Source organism: Nerophis lumbriciformis, linkage group LG14 (genome assembly GCF_033978685.3).
Source record: "Nerophis lumbriciformis linkage group LG14, RoL_Nlum_v2.1, whole genome shotgun sequence".
Lineage (NCBI taxonomy): Eukaryota > Metazoa > Chordata > Actinopteri > Syngnathiformes > Syngnathidae > Nerophis > Nerophis lumbriciformis.
In genome coordinates this window covers 1518526-1542695 of record NC_084561.2, presented here as the reverse complement: position 1 = coordinate 1542695, position 24170 = coordinate 1518526, and the positions used below count along the sequence as shown (strand labels likewise).

General features: G+C 27.1%; 1 protein-coding gene across 4 annotated transcripts in view; it reads right to left on the bottom strand.

Annotated features, from left to right (window-relative positions):
* Nucleotides 1–1142: 1142 nt before the first annotated feature.
* The window catches only part of tle2a (TLE family member 2, transcriptional corepressor a), a 168429-nt gene continuing 145401 nt past the window's right edge, over nt 1143–24170 (bottom strand). For all 4 annotated transcript variants that reach the window (XM_061976257.2, XM_072914588.1, XM_072914589.1 and 1 more), the window contains 8 exons: nt 23480–23673; nt 23321–23400; nt 18043–18292; nt 12734–12981; nt 12075–12222; nt 5403–5553; nt 1803–1879; nt 1143–1658 (listed from right to left, as the gene is read on the bottom strand). In XM_061976257.2, coding sequence (XP_061832241.1) covers nt 1551–1658; nt 1803–1879; nt 5403–5553; nt 12075–12222; nt 12734–12981; nt 18043–18292; nt 23321–23400; nt 23480–23673 — 1256 coding nt within the window. In that variant the 3' untranslated portion in view covers nt 1143–1550. The remainder of the gene's footprint in view (nt 1659–1802; nt 1880–5402; nt 5554–12074; nt 12223–12733; nt 12982–18042; nt 18293–23320; nt 23401–23479; nt 23674–24170) is intronic.

The window sequence follows — 24170 nt, the reverse complement described above, 5'->3', positions numbered from 1 at the left end:
CGTTTCAATTGTTCACAGACTGGTCGCGCTCATCAGAATGACAAGACACTTCCGGTCTGCAGGTGATAGCATTCAATTGGGAAGAAACGCCCTACTGCCCCCTACTGACCAATGTGAATACTGATAAATGTGTAATGACAGCTCCAAAAACGAATTCAAACCACAAAATAAAATAAATAAATCAACACAAAAATGTGACACATTATGGGTGGGTCACATGTGCATGTACAGTAGATGGCAGTATTGTCCTGTTTAAAAGTGTCACAACATTGCTGTTTACGGCAAACTGCTTTACGGTAGACGAAAACTTGACTGCTGTTGTTGTGTGTTGTTACCGCGCTGGGAGGACGTTAATGAAACTGCCTAACAATAAACCCACATAAGAAACCAAGAACTCACCCTCCATCATTAGCTGTTTATATTGTGGGAAAGCGGACGTGTGAACAGGCTGTCAACACGTCACTCAGGTCCGCATGGAGCTGGAGGGGGCGTGGCCTCCAGCTCCGCCTGAATTTCGGGAGATTTTCGGGAGAAAATTTGTCCCGGGAGGTTTTCGGGAGAGGCGCTGAATTTCGGGAATCTCCCGGAAAATCCGGGAGGGTTGGCAAGTATGCTTACTTGGCAGGGGTCGCGACGTGGACGCTTCTACCATGAAACACTGCATTAGTCATCTTACTCTTCATTTGATTCATATTCAATTATTACATCTGATCTACTTACAGTCACTTAACCTTTACGAGAATGATGAAAGCGCGTGTAAATCACAAAGATGAATATTTAGGTCAGACTTGTTGGTAAAATAAGTAGTGACCAAATATACTTCATAAGAAGGCACTCAAATAACTGATGAAAAATAACATTTACATACAATTAAGTTTCTTGACATTAAAGTGCACAGCTTCACTCTGTAGTCATCATTTTTGCGCTTAAATAGGCTTTTACCTATTTGTCATTACTGCCACAAGTGGCGGAAAAGTGTATTACAGCTGGGAATCAGATCATCTCGTGGCGGCCTGAAAATGCAAGTTTAACTGACACGTGAAACATGACTAATCCACTTTAGCCACCAGATGGCAGCAGAGTGTGGTTAATGTGGCGATGTGAGGTTTTTCTTCCCGAATGAAGGTCAACATTCTGCCTTTGAGAACTTTATTTACACATCCAAGGTTGACAAAGCAGCAAAGACTAGAAAAGCAGCCAGCAGCAGCAGCAAAGACTTGCTGCTCCACAAGAACATACAATCATGTTGCTAAAGCACAGGAGGCTTCGTTGTCCCGCCTCCTCGTGGGGCCAAAAATCAATCAAATAAAAAAAGGCTACAAAAATAAGCTTGTTTTTGTCCTAATTTCTTGTCCACTACCGAGGTTTTATTTTGTCGAGAAGAAGAAGAAGAAGAAACATCTTTGGAGGAATCCCACACTCGCACTCTAACCAGCGCCTCTTTTGGAGTCTCTCGGAATTTGTTCAAACAAAAAGTAGCGGAGTGTCTCGTCGCCGTGACGACGATGCTCTGTGCGAAGCCCCGCCCACTGCTTTGGGAGGCGCCCCCTTCAGTAGATGACCTCGTACACGGTCGCCTTCTTGTCCCCGGACCCCGTCACGATGAACTGGTCGTCGGGGGAGATGTCGCAGCTCAGCACCGACGACGACTCCTTGGACTGCACACACACACACACACACACACACACACACACACACACACACACACACACACACACACACACACACACACACACACACACACACACACACACTTAGAGAGCGCCACGGAAGAGGACGTGAGGTGTAGTTGCAGAGCCTACCTGGAATATGCTGGAGCCGTAAGGTGTCCGCCATGCGTTCAGCAGGTTGTCTTTACCGGTGCTTACAAACCATTTCCCTGTAGGGGGCGCACACACACACACACACACACATGTTACATAGGGCCAACCAATGCTGCTGCGTTCAAGGAAACTTGGAAATGTGGCATTGCGTGTCAGATAAAAAGAGGTGGAAGAAACACGTAACAGCAGAACGTCCACTTGTGAAGTCGTCTTTGTAGGAACTTCAATTAATTAATTTCATGGTTTTTTTTATAGCAAAAACACAAAATGTGCATTTTTTTTTTACCAAAAACATTCTTTAAAATAAATATTTAATGTTGCGCAATTGAAGCCTTAAAGCAGTGGTTCTCAAACTTTTTTTGTCATCCCCCACTTTGGACAAGAGGGAGTTTTCAAGCCCCACCTGCCCCCATCGGCCTAACAGAACGCTAATGCCAAGCTTAACATTTTCAAATTTATTGAACATCAAGTAACATCAAGTTGTATACATTCAAACTCAATAACATAAAATAACATCAAGTTCAATAATAAATAAAAATAACTGTGCAGCTGTGGTATAACTTGCATCAAGTTCAATAATAAATAAAATAACTTGCATCAAGTTCAATAACAAATCAAAAAGTGTTATAACTTGCATCAAGTTCAATAACTAATCAAAAAGTGTTATAACTTGCATCAAGTTCAATAATAAATCAAATAACTTGCATCAAGTTCAATAATAAATCAAATAAAAGTGTTATAACTTGCATCAAGTTCAATAATAAATCAAATAAAAGTGTTATAACTTGCATCATGTTCAATAATAAATCAAATAACTTCCATCAAGTTCAATAATAAATAAAACAAAAGTGTTATAACTTGCATCAAGTTCAATAATAAATCAAATAACTTGCATCAAGTTCAATAATAAATCAAATAAAAGTGTTATAACTTGCATCAAGTTCAATAATAAATCAAATAAAAGTGTTACAACTTGCATCAAGTTCAATAATAAATAAAATAACTTGCATCAAGTTCAATAACAAATCAAAAAGTGTTATAACTTGCATCAAGTTCAATAACTAATCAAAAAGTGTTATAACTTGCATGAAGTTCAATAATAAATCAAATAACTTGCATCAAGTTCAATAATAAATCAAATAAAAGTGTTATAACTTGCATCAAGTTCAATAATAAATCAAATAAAAGTGTTATAACTTGCATCATGTTCAATAATAAATCAAATAACTTGCATCAAGTTCAATAATAAATAAAACAAAAGTGTTATAACTTGCATCAAGTTCAATAATAAATCAAATAACTTGCATCAAGTTCAATAATAAATCAAATAAAAGTGTTATAACTTGCATCAAGTTCAATAATAAATCAAATAAAAGTGTTATAACTTGCATCAAGTTCAATAATAAATCAAATAACTTGCATCAAGTTCAATAATAAATCAAATAAAAGTGCCACTTTGCAAAAAAGGAGGAGCTATGCATTTGGCAAGACAGTTCAATAATAAATAAAATAACTTGCATCAAGTTCAATAACAAATCAAAAAGTGTTATAACTTGCATCAAGTTCAATAACTAATCAAAAAGTGTTATAACTTGCATCAAGTTCAATAATAAATCAAATAACTTGCATCAAGTTCAATAATAAATCAAATAAAAGTGTTATAACTTGCATCAAGTTCAATAATAAATCAAATAAAAGTGTTATAACTTGCATCAAGTTCAATAATAAATCAAATAACTTGCATCATGTTCAATAATAAATCAAATAACTTGCATCAAGTTCAATAATAAATCAAATAAAAGTGCCACTTTGCAAAAAAGGAGGAGCTATGCATTTGGCAAGACAGTTCAATAATAAATAAAATAACTTGCATCAAGTTCAATAACAAATCAAAAAGTGTTATAACTTGCATCAAGTTCAATAACTAATCAAAAAGTGTTATAACTTGCATCAAGTTCAATAATAAATCAAATAAAAGTGTTATAACTTGCATCAAGTTCAATAATAAATCAAATAAAAGTGTTATAACTTGCATCAAGTTCAATAATAAATCAAATAACTTGCATCAAGTTCAATAATAAATCAAATAAAAGTGCCACTTTGCAAAAAAGGAGGAGCTATGCATTTGGCAAGACAGGGCAAGTGACAGTACTTTCCCCCAGGAGAGCCACCTTGCTTCACTGTGAAACAGCACGGCTGTATGATCAGCTCCCATTTCCTCACACAGTGCAGAGAACAGTCGCGCTTTCAGTGGTCGTGTTTTGATCAAATTTACCGCGCTCACAACATCTGTTAAAACCTCATTGAGTTCGGGGCTGAGCTGCTTTGACGCGAGTGCTTCCCGGTGAATGACACAGTGTGTCCAACCCTCTTTATTAGAGCCTGCAGCCCGTTTCTTCACCCTGCCATGGTCTATGCGCCATCGCAGCAAAAGCCCACACAGTTTTCCCATTTAAGGTCGTGTTATTTGAGGAAACTGTCCATTATCTTGAACAGCTCATCAGCAGTGGCTCTATTTTTCATGTATTTGCAAAACAGCAAATCCTCGCACAGTGACTCGCCATTCACAAAGCGGACGTATGCGATGAACAGGCAGTCTTTATTGCTGTCAGTAGCTTCGTCCACTTGTAAAGCAAAACCACTTTCTTTTCATTAAGATCACTTGCAATGTCGCATATACGTTTCGCAATTGTGTCGTTTGACAGTGGGACAGCTTTTCATTTTGCTGCGTTTGTTCCGCTTAGCCCCGCCCCCATGAGTTACTGCTGCTATGTCTGTCAAACGTTCGCTCCTACCTAGAAATTTAAAGCTTACAGGAAAACTAAGTAATTTACATTGATTTATAAAGCGGATTTCACTGACGGAATCACAAAGTGATTTACAGTGTGTATAGAAAATGAAAGCATAGTAAAAAAAAATAAAAATCTAAGAATATAATTTTAAAAAAAAAAATTTAAGTGAAATTTCCTCCCGTTCCTCACGCCCCACCTGTCATGTCTCTATTCCCCACCAGTGGGGCGCGCCCCACACTTTGAGAAACGCTGCCTTAAAGTCAATCATTCACAACAACATTGATTTTGATTCATTATTATTTGTTGAACAATGACAGTTTAAAAAATGAATCAGACTAAAAGATCTGAGTTATAAAAGTTGTTTTACTTTCAACACGTCACTTCCAAGATCAACTTCAGATTGTTGATGTGAAGTTTTGATTACATTTTGACAGTTTTAAAGAAAGTCAACATTGCAACTTCTCCTCGTTATATTTCACCTCTTTGCTTTTCTATTACACTTTTTTGTAAAAGTATTTTTAGAATGTGTCGCTGGCCATTAAAAATCACAGTTGACCACACTTTGGACACGCCTGCTATAAACGTACATAACATCACTAATTGTCTGTAATAACTTCAACACAAGCTTTACAGAATAAAGTTCAGTTAGTCATGTAATCTAAAGATTTAAATATTAGGAAGAATCATTTTCCAAGGACAGTAACCGTGTGTGTGTGTGTGTGTGTGTGTGTGTGTGTGTGTGTGTGTGTGTGTGTGTGTGTGTGTGTGTGTGTGTGTGTGTGTTTACCGCAGTATGCAAACTTGAGTGAGAGAACACAGCTCTCGTGAAGGTGCAGCTGGTACTTGTCAGGCTTGGACACGTGCAGGACTTCCACGTTGCTGCTCTCCATCCCCACAGCCAGCCACTCTCCAGTGGGACAATAACCCAGAGAGAAGATCTGCACACACACGACACATTTCATATATCATCCAACATATTTCATATATTATCAAACATATTTCATATATCATCCATAAAACACAACATATTTCATATATTATCCAACATATTTCATATATTATCCAACATATTTCATATATTATCCAACATATTTCATATATTATCCAACATATTTCATATATTATCCATAAAACACAACATATTTCATATATTATCCAACACATTTCATATATTATCCATAAAACACAACATATTTCATATATTATCCAACATATTTCATATATTATCCAACATATTTCATATATAATCCAACATATTTCATATATTATCCAACATATTTCATATATTATCCAACATATTTCATATATTATTCATAAAACACAACATATTTCATATATTATCCAACATATTTCATATATTATTCATAGAACACAACATATTTTATATATTATCTAACATATTTCATATAATATCCAACATATTTCATATATTATTCATAAAACACAACATATTTCATATATTATCCAACATATTTAATATATTATCCAACATATTTCATATATTATCCAACATATTTCATATATTATTCATAAAACACAACATATTTCACATATTATCCAACATATTTCATATATTATTCATAAAACACAACATATTTCATATATTATCCAACATATTTCATATATTATCCAACATATTTCATATATTATCCATAAAACACAACATATTTCATATATTATCTAACATATTTCATATATTATCCAACATATTTCATATATTAAATAAATATTCATAAAACACAACATATTTCATATATTATCCAACATATTTCATATATTATCCAACATATTTCATATATTATCCAACATATTTCATATATTATTCATAAAACACAACATATTTCATATATTATCCAACATATTTAGTATATTATCCAACATATTTCAAATATTATCCAACATATTTCATATATTATCCATAAACCACAACATATTTCATATATTATCCAACATATTTCATATATTATCCAACATATTTCATATATTATCCATAAAACACAACATATTTCATATATTATCTAACATATTTCATATATTATCCAACATATTTCATATATTATCCAACATATTTCATATATTATTCATAAAACACAACATATTTTATATATTATCTAACATATTTCATATATTATCCAACATATTTCCTATATTATTCATAAAACACAACATATTTCATATATTATCCAACATATTTCATATATTATCCAACATATTTCATATATTATCCAACATATTTCATATATTATCCAACATATTTCATATATTATCCATAAAACACAACATATTTCATATATTATCCAACACATTTCATATATTATCCATAAAACACAACATATTTCATATATTATCCAACATATTTCATATATTATCCAACATATTTCATATATAATCCAACATATTTCATATATTATCCAACATATTTCATATATTATCCAACATATTTCATATATTATTCATAAAACACAACATATTTCATATATTATCCAACATATTTCATATATTATTCATAGAACACAACATATTTTATATATTATCTAACATATTTCATATAATATCCAACATATTTCATATATTATTCATAAAACACAACATATTTCATATATTATCCAACATATTTAATATATTATCCAACATATTTCATATATTATCCAACATATTTCATATATTATTCATAAAACACAACATATTTCACATATTATCCAACATATTTCATATATTATTCATAAAACACAACATATTTCATATATTATCCAACATATTTCATATATTATCCAACATATTTCATATATTATCCATAAAACACAACATATTTCATATATTATCTAACATATTTCATATATTATCCAACATATTTCATATATTAAATAAATATTCATAAAACACAACATATTTCATATATTATCCAACATATTTCATATATTATCCAACATATTTCATATATTATCCAACATATTTCATATATTATTCATAAAACACAACATATTTCATATATTATCCAACATATTTAGTATATTATCCAACATATTTCAAATATTATCCAACATATTTCATATATTATCCATAAACCACAACATATTTCATATATTATCCAACATATTTCATATATTATCCAACATATTTCATATATTATCCATAAAACACAACATATTTCATATATTATCTAACATATTTCATATATTATCCAACATATTTCATATATTATCCAACATATTTCATATATTATTCATAAAACACAACATATTTTATATATTATCTAACATATTTCATATATTATCCAACATATTTCCTATATTATTCATAAAACACAACATATTTCATATATTATCCAACATATTTCATATATTATCCAACATATTTCATATATTATCCAACACATTTCATATATCATCCATAAAACACAACATATTTCATATAATATCCAACATATTTCATATATTATTCATAAAACACAACATATTTCATATATTATTCATAAAACACAACATATTTAATATATTATCCAACATATTTCATATATTATCCATAAAACACAACATATTTCATATATTATCCAACATATTTCATATATTATCCAACATATTTCATATATTATCCATAAAACACAACATATTTCATATATTATCTAACATATTTCATATATTATCCAACATATTTCATATATTATCCAACATATTTCATATATTATCCATAAAACACAACATATTTCATATATTATCTAACATATTTCATATATTATCCAACATATTTCATATATTATCCAACATATTTCATATATTATTCATAAAACACAACATATTTAATATATTATCCAACATATTTCATATATTATCCAACATATTTCATATATTATCCATAAAACACAACATATTTCATATATTATCTAACATATTTCATATATTATCCAACATATTTCATATATTATCCAACATATTTCATATATTATTCATAAAACACAACATATTTTATATATTATCTAACATATTTCATATATTATCCAACATATTTCCTATATTATTCATAAAACACAACATATTTCATATATTATCCAACATATTTCATATATTATCCAACATATTTCATATATTATCCAACATATTTCATATATTATCCAACACATTTCATATATCATCCATAAAACACAACATATTTCATATAATATCCAACATATTTCATATATTATTCATAAAACACAACATATTTCATATATTATTCATAAAACACAACATATTTAATATATTATCCAACATATTTCATATATTATCCATAAAACACAACATATTTCATATATTATCCAACATATTTCATATATTATCCAACATATTTCATATATTATCCATAAAACAATAATCTGAACCCTCAACGGACATAACTAACCCCAACTTAAACTTCACCTAACCATACTTGCCAACCTTGAGACCTCCGATTTCGGGAGGTGGGGGGATGGGGGTGGGGGTGGGCGTGGTCGGGGTAGAAGGGGGCGTGGCTAAAAGGGGAGGAGTATATTTACAGCTAGAATTCACCAAGTCAAGTATTTCATATATATATATATATATATATATATATATATATATATATATTTATATTTATTTATTTTATTGTATGTATACGGTATATATATATATTAATTGTATTATATATATAAAAAGAAATACTTGAATTTCAGTGTTCATTTATTTACACATATACACACACATAACACTCATCTACTCATTGTTGAGTTAAGGGTTGAATTGTCCATCCTTGTTCTATTCTCTGTCACTATTTTTCTAACCATGCTGGACACCCTCTCTGATGATGCATTGCTGTGTGGCACGCACGAAAGTGCTTTCATCAAATGCACTAGATGGCAGTATTGTCCTGTTTAAGAGTGTCACAACATTGCTGTTTACGGCAGACCAACTGCTTTACGGTAGACAAAAAAGTGACTGCTGTTGTTGTGTGTTGTTGCCGCGCTGGGAGGACGTTAATGAAACTGCCTAACAATAAACCCACATAAGAAACCAAGAACTCACCCTCCATCATTCTACAGTTATAACGTGATTGGGCAGGTATGCTGGTTATATTGTGGGTTAGCGCCTGAATTTCGGGAGATTTTCGGGAGAAAATTTGTCCCGGGAGGTTTTCGGGAGAGGCGCTGAATTTCGGGAGTCTCCCAGAAAATCCGGGAGGGTTGGCAAGTATGACCTAACCCTAAAAAACTTAATTTAAACCCTAAAAATCTCCACTTAAACACAAAAACTTTACTTATACCCTAAATATCTTAAATTAAACCCTTAAAAAAAGCTAAAAAACACTATTTAAACCCTAAAAGACTTCTCTTGAACCCTAAAAAAACTCGCCTAAACCCTAAGAAACTCAACTCAAACCCTTAAAAAAAAATTCAAACCCAAAACACTCAACTTAACCCATAAGAAACTTTACTTAAACCTAAAAAACTTCACTTAAACCCTAAAAAAAATCCTTTAAACTGTAAAAACTTCACTTAAAAGAACTTTACCTAACCCCTAAAACACTTCATTTAAACACTAAAATACTTATATATAAAATTAACTTAAAAACTCAACTTCAGCCCTAAAAAATTCAATGAAACCTTAAACTTGACTTCAAAACTTCACTTAAATCTTAAAAAACTCAACTTATGCCCTAAAATCCTTCATTTAAACCCTAAAAATCTCCACTTAAACACAAAAACTTTACTTATACCCTAAATATCTTAAATTAAACCCTAAAAAAAATTACAAAGCTAAAAACACTATTTAAACCCAAAAAGACTTCTCTTGAACCCTAAAAAAACTCACCTAAACCCTAAGAAACTCAACTCAAACCCTAAAAAAAAAAAAAAAAAAAAAAAATCAAACCCAAAACACTCAACTTAACCCATAAGAAACTTTACTTAAACCTAAAAAACTTCCCCTTAAACTCTAAAAAAAATCATTTAAACTGTAAAAACTTCACTTAAAAGAACTTTACCTAACCCCTAAAACACTTCATTTAAACACTAAAATACTTATATATAAAATTACCTTAAAAACTCAACTTCAGCCCTAAAAACTTCAATGAAACCTTAAACTTGACTTCAAAACTTCACCTAAATCTTTTTTAAAAAAACTTCACTTTAAGCTGAAAAAACTTGACTTAAAAACTCAACTTTAGCCCTAAAAACTTCAATGAAACCTTAAACTTGACTTCAAAACTTCACTGAAATCTTTTTTAAAAAAACTTCACTTTAAGTTGAAAAAACTTGACTTCAAAACTCAACTTCAGCCCTAAAAAACTTCAATGAAACCTTAAACTTGACTTCAAAACTTCACTTAAATCTTAAAAAACTCAACTTATGCCCTAAAAGCCTTCATTTAAACCCTAAAAATCTCCACTTAAACACAAAAACTTTACTTATACCCTAAATATCTTAAATTAAACCCTTAAAAATACCCTAAATATCTTAAATTAAACCCTTAAAAAAATTACAAAGCTAAAAAACACTATTTAAACCCTAAAAGACTTCTCTTGAACCCTAAAAAAAACTTACCTAAACCCTAAGAAACTCAACTCAAACCCTAAAAAAAAAAAAAAAAAAAATTCAAACCCAAAACACTCAACTTAACCCATAAGAAACTTTACTTAAACCTAAACAAAAATCATTTAAACTGTAAAAACTTCACTTAAAAGAACTTTACCTAACCCCTAAAACACTTCATTTGAACACTAAAATACTTGACAGAAATTAACTTAAAAACTCAACTTCAGCCCTAAAAACTTCAATGAAACCTTAAACTTGACTTCAAAACTTCACTGAAATCTTTTTTTTTTAAACTTCACTTTAAGCTGAAAAAAACTTGACTTAAAAACTCAACTTTAGCCCTAAAAAACTTCAATGAAACCTTAAACTTGACTTCAAAACTTCACTGAAATCTTTTAAAAAAAACCTTCACTTTAAGCTGAAAAAACTTGACTCAAAAACTCAACTTTAGCCCTAAAAAACTTCAATGAAACCTTAAACTTGACTTCAAAACTTCACTGAAATCTTTTTTTAAAAAACTTCACTTTAAGCTGAAAAAACTTGACTCAAAAACTCAACTCAAAAATTCATTTAAACTGTAAAAACTTCACTTAAAAGAACTTTACCTAACCCCTAAAACACTTCATTTGAACACTAAAATACTTGACAAAAATTAACTTAAAAACTCAACTTCAGCCCTAAAAACTTCAATGAAACCTTAAACTTGACTTCAAAACTTCACCTAAATCTTTTTAAAAAAAACTTCACTTTAAGCTGAAAAAACTTGACTTAAAAACTCAACTTTAGCCCTAAAAAACTTCAATGAAACCTTAAACTTGACTTCAAAACTTCACTGAAATCTTAAAAAACTCAACTTAAGCCCTAAAAGCCTTCACTTAAACCCTAAAAGAACCTTGAGTTGAAGGTGAGAAAGTGAAGTAGAGTGAGGTGTGAGCGTACCTGGGAGGTGAAGTCATGCTGCTGCAGCTGCCGTCCCTCCCGGAGGTCCCAGCAGCGCACCGTGTTGTCCAGTCCTCCCGTCCACAGCTTGGTGCCATCGTTGGAGATGTCGATGCAGCTGGCTCCGTCCGTGTGGCCCTGGAACTGTCTGTGGGCGACAACACACAATGTTTATCAGTGAACAGATAAAAGACTTTTTGGACACCAATTTTATTCTGTCACCATTTCAGTCAGGTTTTGGCAGAAATCACAGTACTGTTACTGCTGCTATGAAGTTTATAAATGATGTAACTGAAGCTCTTGACAAGAAGCAGTGCTGTCTGTCCCTCTTTATTGACTTTTCAAAGGCATTTGATACTGTTGATCATGTCATTTTAATTTAAACGTCTTTCAGCTATTGTTATTTTCTCAGCAAGCTGTTGGATGGTTTGCAAATGACCTCACAAGTAGAACTCAGGCTGTTCAGATAGAAGGTTCCTCCTCGGACGTACTGCAAGTGAAAAAGGGTGTCCCTCAAGGTTCTGTGTTGGGCCCCTTATTATTCACTATTTACATAAATAATCTTGGACAGAATATTCCGAACTCAACTTTTCTGAGGGCGACAACACACAATGTGTTAAACCTCCCGTGTGTCTGAGGGTTGGGAGAGGGCGTCCTACCTGACCAAGGTCTGGTTGTGCAGGTCCCAGACCACGATGTTGCCGTCGCTGCAGCAGGAGAAGCACACCTTGTTGTCGGGCGAGATGGCCAGGGCGTAGCAGGCCGGGGCCGACGACGTCAGCTCCGCCTTGATGCGAGGGGTGGGCGTGGCCAGATCCCAGATGGACAGCGTGCTGGCCTCGCCCCCCACTATCAAGGTGCGCCCGTCAGAGAGCAGCTTGCAGGATCGGATGTAGTTGTCTCGGTTCTGCTTGGACATCAACTCTGGTTTCAATGTTCAGCAACTATTTTCTCACTTCACTTCAATCAATCCATCAATCAACATCTCACAAAATCAAATATTCTTTACAGTCGCTAACTTTTCATTCATCACAACAACCCAGGAAACATTTCTTGTATCAATAACAACATTTTTATTTGCCAGCAACCCTAAAAGGGACAAGCAGTAAAAATGGATTTTAATTTGACCGATTTTTTTATGAATAGTTATGTAGAAATGACTTTTTGTATTATTTTTTTTTATTCAAATAAATGCATTTATTGTATTTTAGAGTCAGAAAATATGTTCTACTTTTATCAATATTGTTGAATAGATTTTGTTTGGATTATTTTGTGTATAAAAAATGATAATAAATGTATTAAGGAAAAAGTGAAAAATATATGACATAATAAGTTAACAAAAATGTATACAGGCTGTAAAAAAATAATTAGTTTTGGTTTCACAAGTAGTATTTCATATATAAGTTGTATAATTCATTATTATATTACTATTAAAATATTATAAAACTAATGATGATATATATATTAATATAACATACTATAATATGACTAATACTATATATATATATATATATATATATATATATATATATATATATATATATATATATATATATATATTCATATACTATATTTTAAATGAGTAATACAATATTGTATTAATATATATAATTATTATATAATTAATCTGACTACTATATTTACATTTTTTTATCAATATGTATTATTTGTACAATATTGTATAATTAATATGATGTGTTATTATAATTTAAAAATATATATATATTAATATAATATACTATAATATGACTAATACTATATATATATATATATATATATATATATATATATATATATATATAGTATTAGTCATATTATAGTATGATAATACTATATATATATATATATATATATATATATATATATATATAGTATTAGTCATATTATAGTATGTTATATTAATATATATATTTTTAAATTATAATAATTATAATATGACTAATACTATATATATATATATATATATATATATATATATATATATATATATATGTATATATATATATATATATATATATATATATATATATATATATATATATAGTATTAGTCATATTATAGTATGTTATATTAATATATATATTTTTAAATTATAATAATAATTATAATATGACTAATACTATATATATATATATATATATATATATATATATAGTATTAGTCATATTATAGTATATTATATTAATATATATATTTTTAAATTATAATAATTATAATATGACTAATACTATATATATATATATATATATATATATATATATATATATATATATATATATATATATATATATATATATATATATAGTATTAGTCATATTATAGTATGTTATATTAATATATATATTTTTAAATTATAATAACACATCGTATTAATTATACAATTTTGTACAAATAATACATATTGATAAAAAAAAATTAAATATAGTAGTCAGATTAATTATATAATAATTATATATATTAATACAATATTGTATTACTCATTTAAAATATAGTATATGAATATAGTACATATACTGTATATGTTATTATTATTATAGTATTAAATATGTGTATACAATTAAAAATGAATGACATACATTATTATTATCATATTCATTATATAATTGTAAAAGATAATACATATAGAATGTAATATTCATTTAAAAATAGTAATATATGTATATAATATAGATTATTGTATTAACTATATAATCATCATAAAAAATATACATCAACATATTGTACTATTCATTTAAAATAGTGATATTAAATAATATATATGTGTATAATATTTATAATAAATCGTTTACATTATTAAAATGTTTTAACATTGAAATAAAAAATAAACGTGTTTATATAAAAAGTCATAATGATAATAAAATGTGCTACTCTTGTGCATCCATAACAAAAGATATGAAGATGTAAATAATATTGTAAAATGACTTGTAATGAATATGAAGATGTAATAATAGTGTTTGTCAATAAGTGCAATTAGGAATGATATTATAAGATTATGAACATGTAATATTTCATGAAAGTAAGTAAGTATATGGACATGTCATTAAAAGTGTAAATAAGTTTATTAATAGTGCTTGTCATCAATAAAGTGCTGCGTAAGACGTACAGTAAGTATGTTTTAAGATGCACAGTAAGTATATTATAAGACGTACAGTAAATATGTTATAAGACGTACAGTAAGTATATTATAAGATGTACAGTAAGTATATTATAAGATGTACAGTAAGTATATTATAAGACGTACAGTAAAGATATTATAAGACGCACAGTAAGTATATTATAACACGTACAGTAAGTATATTATAAGATGTACAGTAAGTATATTATAAGACGTACAGTAAGTATATCATAAGATGTACAGTAAGTATATTATAAGGCGTACAGTAAATATATAATAAGACGTACAGTAAGTATATTATAAGAATGTTATTGTTTTCATCAAAAGTTTAAAGAAGATCATTAACATGTAATTTATGAATAAAAGTGTTGCTAAGATGTATTTCATAAGAATATGAACTATCAAATGTGTAAATAAAGAAGTAATATGTCAAAGTGTGAGTATGATGTACATCATAATATTAGCAAGTAATCGTAATAAGCGTGATTGAGACAGAGGAATATCAACATGTAATACTTCATAAAAGTGTGAGAAACATTTACATGATAATATGAACATATTAAGAATGTGAGTAAAATGAATATGAAGATGTAATAATTTTTGCTAATGTGTGTATATGACAATAATATGAAGATGTAATAATAATATGAAGATGTAATAATATGAAGATGTAATAATATATGACAATAATATGAAGATTTAATAATAATATGAAGATGTAATAATATATGACAATAATATGAAGATGTAATAATATATGAAGATGTAATAATATATGCTAATAATATGAAGATGTAATAATATATGAAGATGTAATAATATATGACAATAATATGAAGATGTAATAATAATATGAAGATGTAATAATAATATGAAGATGTAATAATATATGCTAATAATATGAAGATGTAATAATATATGAAGATGTAATAATATATGACAATAATATGAAGATGTAATAATAATATGAAGATGTAATAATAATATGAAGATGTAATAATATATGATAATAATATGAAGATGTAATAATAATATGAAGATGTAATAATATATGACAATAATATGAAGATGTAATAATATATGAAGATGTAATAATATATGATAATATGAAGATGTAATAATATATGATAATAATATGAAGATGTAATAATATATGACAATAATATAAAGATGTAATAATAATATGAAGATGTAATAATATATGATAATAATATGAAGATGTAATAATAATATGAAGATGTAATAATATATGACAATATGAAGATGTAATAATATATGATAATAATAAGAAGATGTAATAATATATGATAATAATAAGAAGATGTAATAATATATGATAATAATATGAAGATGTAATAATATATGATAATAATATGAAGATGTAATAATAATATGAAGATGTAATAATATGAAGATGTAATAATATATGACAATAATATGAAGATGTAATAATAATATGAAGATGTAATAATATATGACAATAATATGAAGATGTAATAATATATGATAATAATATGAAGATGTAATAATAATATGAAGATGTAATAACATATGATAATAATATGAAGATGTAATAATATATGATAATAATATGAAGATGTAATAATATATGCTAATAATATGAAGATGTAATAATATATGAAGATGTAATATATGACAATAATATGAAGATGTAATAATAATATGAAGATGTAATAATATATGATAATAATATGAAGATGTAATAATAATATGAAGATGTAATAATATATGACAATAATATGAAGATGTAATAATAATATGAAGATGTAATAATATGAAGATGTAATAATAATATGAAGATGTAATAATATATGATAATAATATGAAGATGTAATAATAATATGAAGATGTAATAATATATGATAATAATATGAAGATGTAATAATAATATGAAGATGTAATAATATATGATAATAATATGAAGATGTAATAATATATGACAATAATATGAAGATGTAATAATAATATGAAGATGTAATAATATGAAGATGTAATAATAGATGACAATAATATGAAGATGTAATAATAATATGAAGATGTAATAATATATGAAGATGTAATAATATATGACAATAATATGAAGATGTAATAATACTATGAAGATGTAATAATATGAAGATGTAATAATATATGACAATAATATGAAGATGTAATAATATATGACAATAATATGAAGATGTAATAATAATATGAAGATGTAATAATATGAAGATGTAATAGTATATGACAATAATATGAAGATGTAATAATATATGACAATAATATGAAGATGTAATATTTGTTAATGTGTGTATTAGATAATATGAAGATGTAATAATATATGACAATAATATGAAGATGTAATAATAATATGAAGATGTAATAATATATGATAATAATATGAAGATGTAATAATATATGTTAATGTGTGTATATGATAATATGAAGATGTAATAATATTTGTTAATGTGTGTATATGATAATATGAAGATGTAATAATATATGATAATAATATGAAGATGTGATAATAATATGAAGATGTAATAATAATATGAAGATGTAATATATGACAATAATATGAAGATGCAATAAAATATGCTAATAATATGAAGATGTAATAATAATATGAAGATGTAATAATATATGCTAATAATATGAAGATGTAGTAATATATGATAATAATATGAAGATGTAATAATATATGCTAATAATATGAAGATGTAATAATATATGAAGATGTAATAATATATGATAATAATATGAAGATGTAATAATAATATGAAGATGTAATAATATATGAAGATGTAATAATATATGACAATAATATAATACTAATAATAGTTAAGGAAGTACCAGACAGTCGAGCTGGGCCATGGGACTCTTGGTGCCGGGCTGGCTGATGTCCCACACCTTGACGCAGCCTTTGCCTCCCGTGTAGACGTGGCGCGTGGAGGCGCTGATGGTGACGGCGCACACCACCTCGCCGTGGCTCAGGCTGTGGATCTGCCGGGCGTGGCGAGGGATGCCCGGGCCCAGCAGGGCGTCGGGGGGGAAGGGCACCGGCTGCATCTGCCCGTCTGCGCTCACGTGGAAGGAGTAGGCTCTGCACACACCACACATATTCAGTCAGATACTTTATCATATACTGTATCATATACTGTATCATATACTGTATTATATATCTGCATCATATATCTGTATCATATATCTGTATCATATACTGTATTATATATCTGTATCATATATCTGTATCATATACTGTATCATATATCTGTATCATATACTGTATCATATACTGTATTATATATCTGTATCATATATCTGTATCATATACTGTATCATATACTGTATCATATATCTGTATATCTGCTATGTATTTATATTTTAAGAAATAAATATAAAACTAGTTTTTGTTGTGTTTTCTTTGTGACTTAAGGCAATGCCCAACTCAACCAATACTTTCACATTATTTTCTAATTGCTTTTATATTGATTAATTATATTTGTATATGAAAAATTGCGATTTTTAAATATTTAACGGTATTTATTCATTGTATTGTTTTTGTTGTGTTTTCCTTGTGACTTGAGGCAATGCAAGCAATTCATGAATAATCATTATAACTATTAATAATAGTTATTTTCTAATTGCTTTTACATTTATGTATTATGTATACAACAAATTATGATTTATTTTTAAAATCCAAGGGTATTTATTGATTATATTTTAATTTAAAAATATTCGTTGTTTTTCTTGTGACTTAAGGCAATGTACAACTCAATCAATATTTTCGCATTATTTTCTAATTACTTTTATATTTATTAATTATATATGTATATGACAATTTTGCAATTTTAAATATTTTACGATATTTATTAATTGTATTGTTTTTGTTGTGTTTTCCTTGTGGCTTGAGGCAATGCAAGTAATTCATGAACACTCATAACTATTAATAATAATTATATTACTATATTTTTATATTATATAGTTTCATAGTATTAATAATAATTATAATTATTTTACTTAACAATAATAATATAATTATTACTAATAATTATTTTCTAATTGCCTTTATATATTTATTTATTATGTATATAAAAATAATGATTTATTTCTAAATACTCAAGGGTATTTATTGATTATATTTTATTTTAAAAAATTGTTGTTTTTCTTGTGACTTAAGGCAATGTACAACTCAATCAATATTTTCGCATTATTTTCTAATTACTTTTAGATTTATTAATTATATTTGTATATGAAAAATTGCAATTTTTAAATATTTAACGGTATTTACTATATTGTTTTTGTTGTGTTTTCCTTGTGACTTGAGGCAATGCAAGCAATTAATGAACAACCATCCATCCATTTTCTACCGCTTGTCCTTTATGGGGTCGCGGGGGGTGCTGGAGCCTATCTCAGCTTATCAATAATAATTATTTTCTAATTGCCTTTATATTTATTTGTTATGTATATAAAAAGAATGATTTTTTTTTAAATACTCATGGGTATTTATTGATTATATTTGTATTAAAAAATTATATTTTTTGTTGTTTTTCTTGTGACTTAAAGCAATGTACAACTCAATCAATATTTCCGCATTATTTTCTAATTACTTTTAGATTCATTAATTATATTTGTATATGAAAAATTACAATTTTTAAATACTTAACGGTATTTATATTGCTTATGTTGTGTTTTCCTTGTGACTTGAGGCAATGCAAGCAATTAATGAATAACCATTATAATTATCAATAATAATTGTTTTCTTATTGCGTTTGTATTTATTGATTATGTATGTAAAAATATATTTTCTTTAAATACTCAAGGGTATTTATTGATTATATTTTTATTAAAAAACATTTTGTGTTGTTTTTCTTGTAACTTAAGATGATGTACAACTCAATCAATATTGTTGCATTATTTTCTAATTACTTTTAAATGTATTAGTTATATATGTACATGACAAATTGCAATTTTGAAAAATGTTACGGTATTTATTTATTATATTGTTTTTGTTGTGACTTGAGGCAATGCAAGCAATTACCGAATAATTATTATAATTATTTTCTAATTGCCTTTGTATTTATTTATCATGTATATAAAAAAATAATTTCTTTAAATATTCAATGGTATTTATTGATTATATGTTTATTTAAAAAATTATTTTAGTTTTTCTCGTGACTTTAGGCAATGTAAAACTCAACCAATACTTTCACATTATTTTCTAATTACTTTTATATTTATTAATTATATATGTATATGAAACAAAAAAAAATTTAAAATAATTATTTATTGATTATATTTTTATTAAAAAACATTTTTTGTTGTTTTTCTTGTAACTTAAGATAATGTACAACTCAATCAATATTTTCGCATTATTTTCTAATTACTTTTAAATTTATTAGTTATATATGTACATGACAAATTGCAATTTTGAAAAATGTTACGGTATTTATTTATTATATTGTTTTTGTTGTGACTTGAGGCAATGCAAGCAATTACCGAATAATAATTATAATAATTTTTTAATTGCCTTTGTATTTATTTATCATGTATATAAAAAATAATTTCTTTAAATATTCAATGGTATTTGTTGATTATATGTTTATTTAAAAAAATGTTTTAGTTTTTCTCGTGACTTTAGGCAATGTAAAACTCAACCAATACTTTCACATTATTTTCTAATTACTTTTATATTTATTAATTATATATGTATATGAAAAAAAAAAAAATTTAAAATAATTATTTATTGATTATATTTTTATTAAAAAACATTTTTTTTTGTTTTTCTTGTAACTTAAGATAATGTACAACTCAATCAATATTTTTTGCATTATTTTCTAATTACTTTTAAATGTATTAGTTATATATGTATATGACAAATTGCAATTTTGAAAAATGTTACGGTATTTATTTATTATATTGTTTTTATTGTGACTTGAGGCAATGCAAGCAATTACCGAATAATAATTGTAATTATTTTCTAATTGCCTTTGTATTAATTTATCATGTATATAAAAAAATAATTTCTTTAAATATTCAATGGTATTTATTGATTATATGTTTATTTAAAAAAAAAGGTTGAGTTTTTCTCGTGACTTTAGGCAATGTAAAACTCAACCAATACTTTCACATTATTTTCTAATTACTTTTATATTTGTTAATTATATATGTATATGAAAAAATAAAATAAAATTTAAAATAATTATTTATTGATTATATTTTTATTAAAAAACATTTTTTGTTGTTTTTCTTGTAACTTAAGGTAATGTACAACTCATTCAATATTTTTGCATTATTTTCTAATTACTTTTAAATGTATTAGTTATATATGTATATGACAAATTGCAATTTTGAAAAATGTTACGGTATTTATTTATCATATTGTTTTTGTTGTGACTTGAGGCAATGCAAGCAATTACCGAATAATAATTATAATTATTTTTTAATTGCCTTTGTATTTATTTATCATGTATATAAAAAATAATTTCTTTAAATATTCAATGGTATTTGTTGATTATATGTTTATTTAAAAAAATGTTTTAGTTTTTCTCGTGACTTTAGGCAATGTAAAACTCAACCAATACTTTCACATTATTTCTAATTACTTTTATATTTGTTAATTATATATGTATATGAAAAAAAATTTTTTTTTAAAATAATTATTTATTGATTATATTTTTATTAAAAAACATTTTTTGTTGTTTTTCTTGTAACTTAAGATAATGTACAACTCAATCAATATTTTCGCATTATTTTCTAATTACTTTTAAATTTATTAGTTATATATGTACATGACAAATTGCAATTTTGAAAAATGTTACGGTATTTATTTATTATATTGTTTTTGTTGTGACTTGAGGCAATGCAAGCAATTACCCAATAATAATTATAATTATTTTTTAATTGCCTTTGTATTTATTTATCATGTACATAAAAAATAATTTCTTTAAATATTCAATGGTATTTGTTGATTATATGTTTATTTAAAAAAATGTTTTAGTTTTTCTCGTGACTTTAGGCAATGTAAAACTCAACCAATACTTTCACATTATTTTCTAATTACTTTTATATTTGTTAATTATATATGTATATGAAAAAAAAAAATTTTTTTAAATAATTATTTATTGATTATATTTTTATTAAAAAACATTTTTTGTTGTTTTTCTTGTAACTTAAGATAATGTACAACTCAATCAATATTTTCGCATTATTTTCTAATTACTTTTAAATGTATTAGTTATATATGTATATGACAAATTGCAATTTTGAAAAATGTTACGGTATTTATTTATTATATTGTTTTTATTGTGACTTGAGGCAATGCAAGCAATTACCGAATAATAATTATAATTATTTTCTAATTGCCTTTGTATTAATTTATCATGTATATAAAAAAATAATTTCTTTAAATATTCAATGGTATTTATTGATTATATGTTTATTTAAAAAAAAAGGTTGAGTTTTTCTCGTGACTTTAGGCAATGTAAAACTCAACCAATACTTTCACATTATTTTCTAATTACTTTTATATTTGTTAATTATATATGTATATGAAAAAAAAATTTTTTTTTAAATAATTATTTATTGATTATATTTTTATTAAAAAACATTTTTTGTTGTTTTTCTTGTAACTTAAGATAATGTACAACTCAATCAATATTGTTGCATTATTTTCTAATTACTTTTAAATTTATTAGTTATATATGTACATGACAAATTGCAATTTTGAAAAATGTTACGGTATTTATTTATTATATTGTTTTTGTTGTGACTTGAGGCAATGCAAGCAATTACCGAATAATAATTATAATTATTTTCTAATTGCCTTTGTGTTTATTTATCATGTATATAAATAAATAATTTCTTTAAACATTCAATGGTATTTATTGATTATATGTTTATTTAAATAAAATGTTTAGTTTTTCTCGTGACTTTAGGCAATGTAAAACTCAACCAATACTTTCGCATTATTTCTAATTACTTTTATATTTATTAATTATATATGTATATGAAAAAAACAATTTTAAATTAAAAATAATTATAAAAATATAATTTTTTGTTGCGTTTTTCTTGTGAGGCAGTGAAAATGTGAATTATTTGTGGGAAAAGGACGGCAAGAAAAGAAACTTACGGTTTACCGGCGGCGGCCGACTGCAGGCCGGCGGGCAGCCCGGGTACTCTCATGTGCGGGTGAGGGGATTCATAACCCACCTTGAATACAAATATTTAAAAATATGAACAGAGTAAGAGGAAATGAAAGACACCTCAGTAAGCGTAAACCATCACTCACCACTGGGGAGCGTCCGTACCCGGCAGCCGCCGCCGCCGCCGCCACCGCTCCATTCATCTGCGGGGAAACCAAATGGAGGCCGGCGCCGTAGCCCGCCGCCCCAGGAAGGTCCCCGTTGACCCCGGGGGGAGGCAGACCGAAAGCACCCGGCGGGTACGCCCCCTGCACGGCCAAGGGGTTCCTCAGGCCGAGAGCTGAGGAGAGAAGACACAATTAATGCTGATTACTGGTGCAGCACTACTGCCCCCTGCTGGACGCTACCTGTCACTGCAACAAGATGGACGCTCATTAAGAAGCTGTCAATCAATTTATTGAAATGTATTCCATCTGGCTTCTAAGTCCAGTTGGAGAAAAATGCTAATAAGAACAAATTATTTCTGCAGAAAAATATCTCTAAAGAACGGGAGCCACAACATTAGGTACACTTGCACAGTCGCATGAAATCTACTGCAAAAATGACATCATTACTTTTAATAATTAGATACTAATTCAACTAACATTTCATACCAAACACATAACCAGAATATCAATACAATTATTTTTATTGATTCATGTCAGTGAATTAAAGACATGAAACACTTTAAAATAGATGATAAATTAAAGGAATTATGAAATATTATGTTTGTATTCATTTTAATGTTATTAATTAATTAATCACCAACTTAACACAATTTTAACTGTCAATGTTTAT